The sequence below is a fragment of the Dipodomys ordii genome, unplaced genomic scaffold (genome assembly GCF_000151885.1).
Source record: "Dipodomys ordii isolate 6190 unplaced genomic scaffold, Dord_2.0 Scaffold1460, whole genome shotgun sequence".
NCBI classification, from domain to species: domain Eukaryota; kingdom Metazoa; phylum Chordata; class Mammalia; order Rodentia; family Heteromyidae; genus Dipodomys; species Dipodomys ordii.
In genome coordinates, this window is record NW_012268676.1 from 1 (window position 1) to 2,405 (window position 2,405).

The 2,405-nt window shown below is 42.9% G+C and overlaps 1 protein-coding gene across 1 annotated transcript in view; it reads left to right on the top strand.

Annotated features, from left to right (window-relative positions):
- The first annotated feature begins 511 nt into the window (after positions 1-511).
- The window catches only part of LOC106001974 (uncharacterized protein KIAA0895-like), a 4,330-nt gene continuing 2,436 nt past the window's right edge, over positions 512-2,405 (top strand). The window contains exons 1-2 of the mRNA XM_013036906.1: positions 512-654; positions 1,527-1,659. Of these exons, the coding sequence (XP_012892360.1) occupies positions 523-654; positions 1,527-1,659 (265 nt within the window). The 5' untranslated portion in view covers positions 512-522. The remainder of the gene's footprint in view (positions 655-1,526; positions 1,660-2,405) is intronic.

Consider the following 2,405-nt stretch of genomic DNA (forward strand, 5'->3'; position numbering starts at 1 on the left):
ACTTCCGGTTTTCTAGTGGTTTATTGGAGATAAGAGTCTCACGGACTTTCCTGCCCAGGTTGGCTTTGAACTGCGATCCTCAGATCTCAGCCTCCTGAATAGCTAGGATTACAGGTGTGAGCCACCAGCTACCAGTAGTAGAGTGCTCACCTTGAGCCTAAGAGCAGAGGAACAGTGCCCATGACTGACAAAAAAAGAGAAAAGAAAAAAGAAAAGAACATAAATGGTTGATGATGCTGGGGCTGAAGGGGTGGCTCAGGTGGTACAGTGCCTGCCCATTGAGCAAGGTCCTGAGTTTAAACCCCAGTACTGCCAAAAAATATAAAATAAAACCAAATAAAGCAAATTTTGGAAGCTTAGAAAATACATTACTTGAGTTGCAATTCATTTTGTTATTAATAAAGCTAGTCTAAGTCTTGATGAATAAGATCACTACTAGCTTATTACATGTCTATACAGCACAAAGTAATACGAGTCCATATACTCTCATTATGTCTTTCTCTCTAACAGTCCATTCGTATTATGGAGCTGACTTTACAGAAGTATGGAAGCTATGAGAAATTTGAACAAGCCACGGGTGGTAGCTTGCTGTCTAAGCCTCGGATCTGGAGTCATGTTAGGAAGTACATGCTGAAGGAGGGCTGCTTGGGAGAGGTAGGGTATGTGCGCACGCACGCACGAACTTGGAGCCTGCCGTGTCCTTTTCACTCTGCCATGTCGTACAGGCTTTGCCCCACAGCTGGCCTTTTCCTAACCCTGGTATACTCATTCAGTTAGTCATCACATTTCTTATAAAACACTCTGAGGTCTCCTTGTACTTGAATAATCTTGATATGTTCAGTTTCTTTCTATCTTTTGACTTGGCTTATTGCTACTCCTATACAGCTTGGGGGATTATGTGAATTACTTTATGAAAATTGTCAGTAATTAAGTCAGATGCTGTGATTTGTGCCTAAAATCCCAGATCTTGGGAGGCTGAGGGAGGAAGAAAATGAGTTTGAGGGGAGGGGAAAGGAAGGAAGGGAAAGGAGGGAGAGTCAAAGGGGAAAAGTGAGAGGGGAAGTGGAAAGGAGAGAAAGAGTGAGGAGAGGAAGGAAAAAAGGAAGGGAGGGAGGGAAGGAAAAGGAAGGGAAGGCAAGGAAGTTGATGAAAAAGTTGCTCCAGTGGCCTGTTTTTATTAGTAATCATTCTTAGAAGTCAATCTCAGAGCCTTGGCACTGGCATGGTGCAGAATTCTGTTTCCATGTCCTTTTCTTTTCCTCTCTTTTTCCATCATTAGATCTAGGAATTTTATGGCAGAAATACAGTTTTAAGCTGTCTTCCTCAGTACAACCATCTGTTTTCTTCAATCCAATATCCAGTTAATGGCTCTTGAATTACCAAAGATAAAAATTGAGACTCCAAAGAGTCGAGGTACCTGTAAAAGAACAAAAGTCTTAATTTATGTGCATAGTGATTTTTGTGAAAGCTTTTCCCCCCATGCCTTTACATTTTGTTTTGGGTGCATGTTCCCTCTTATTCCTTAGATTGTAGTACATCTCACTGAAGATCTACTTTCACGAGCCTCGATGACAGTAGTAAATGGATGTCCAACTCTGACCATCAATGTTTCAACGGCCCGTGAGCACTGGCTGGAAGGAATGCTGAGGCATGAGATAGGTAGGGACAGCCCTTTCTGTTTGCTCATTTATAGTGTCAGGAATTACCCCCAAAGAAATGTTCTTTAGAATAGCTTAAAAAAAAAGTTACCTGGACCAAAGGTCATAGATGTCTTTGTGGAGTAGATTTATTTTGGTAGTTCTGAGGTTTGAACTCATGGCTTAGGCCTTGCTAGGGAGGCCACTCTCCTTCTTGAGCCCTGCTCTCAGCCCTGTTTGCTCAGCAGTCCTCCTCCTTAAGCTTCCCTTCATAGCTGGGGACAGATGCATACCACCAGACCTAACTTGGTCTGCTCACTGGTTTGCAGATTTCCATCCATGAAGGGTTTGCCCATTGCTTTTGGGCCTGTGGTGTGGAAGCACATCATAGTAGGAGCATGTGGCTAACCAAAACCATAACTCAATAATGAGTCCAAAGCGAGAAAGAAGAAGGATCTGGGGTCCCCCTGTCCCACTCAAGAACATATCCTCCCTGATTTCACTGTATTTGATGTTGGTATAATTTGTAGAGGGGAAGGGAAAAAAACAAATTGTTTAAGTAGGGATACAGGTGGACCCATTGCAACAATGAGATGTACAAGTCGTTATGTCGAAAAATGAACTTTACAACTTTGGTGGGGGGGGATCAGGTTGGGGGGCAATGGGGGATATGGGAAGGGGAAACAAAGGAGGAGGCAACAATGCTTGATAAGAAATGTACTCATTATCTTGCCCATGTAATTGTAACCCCTCTGTACAGTATTTTCA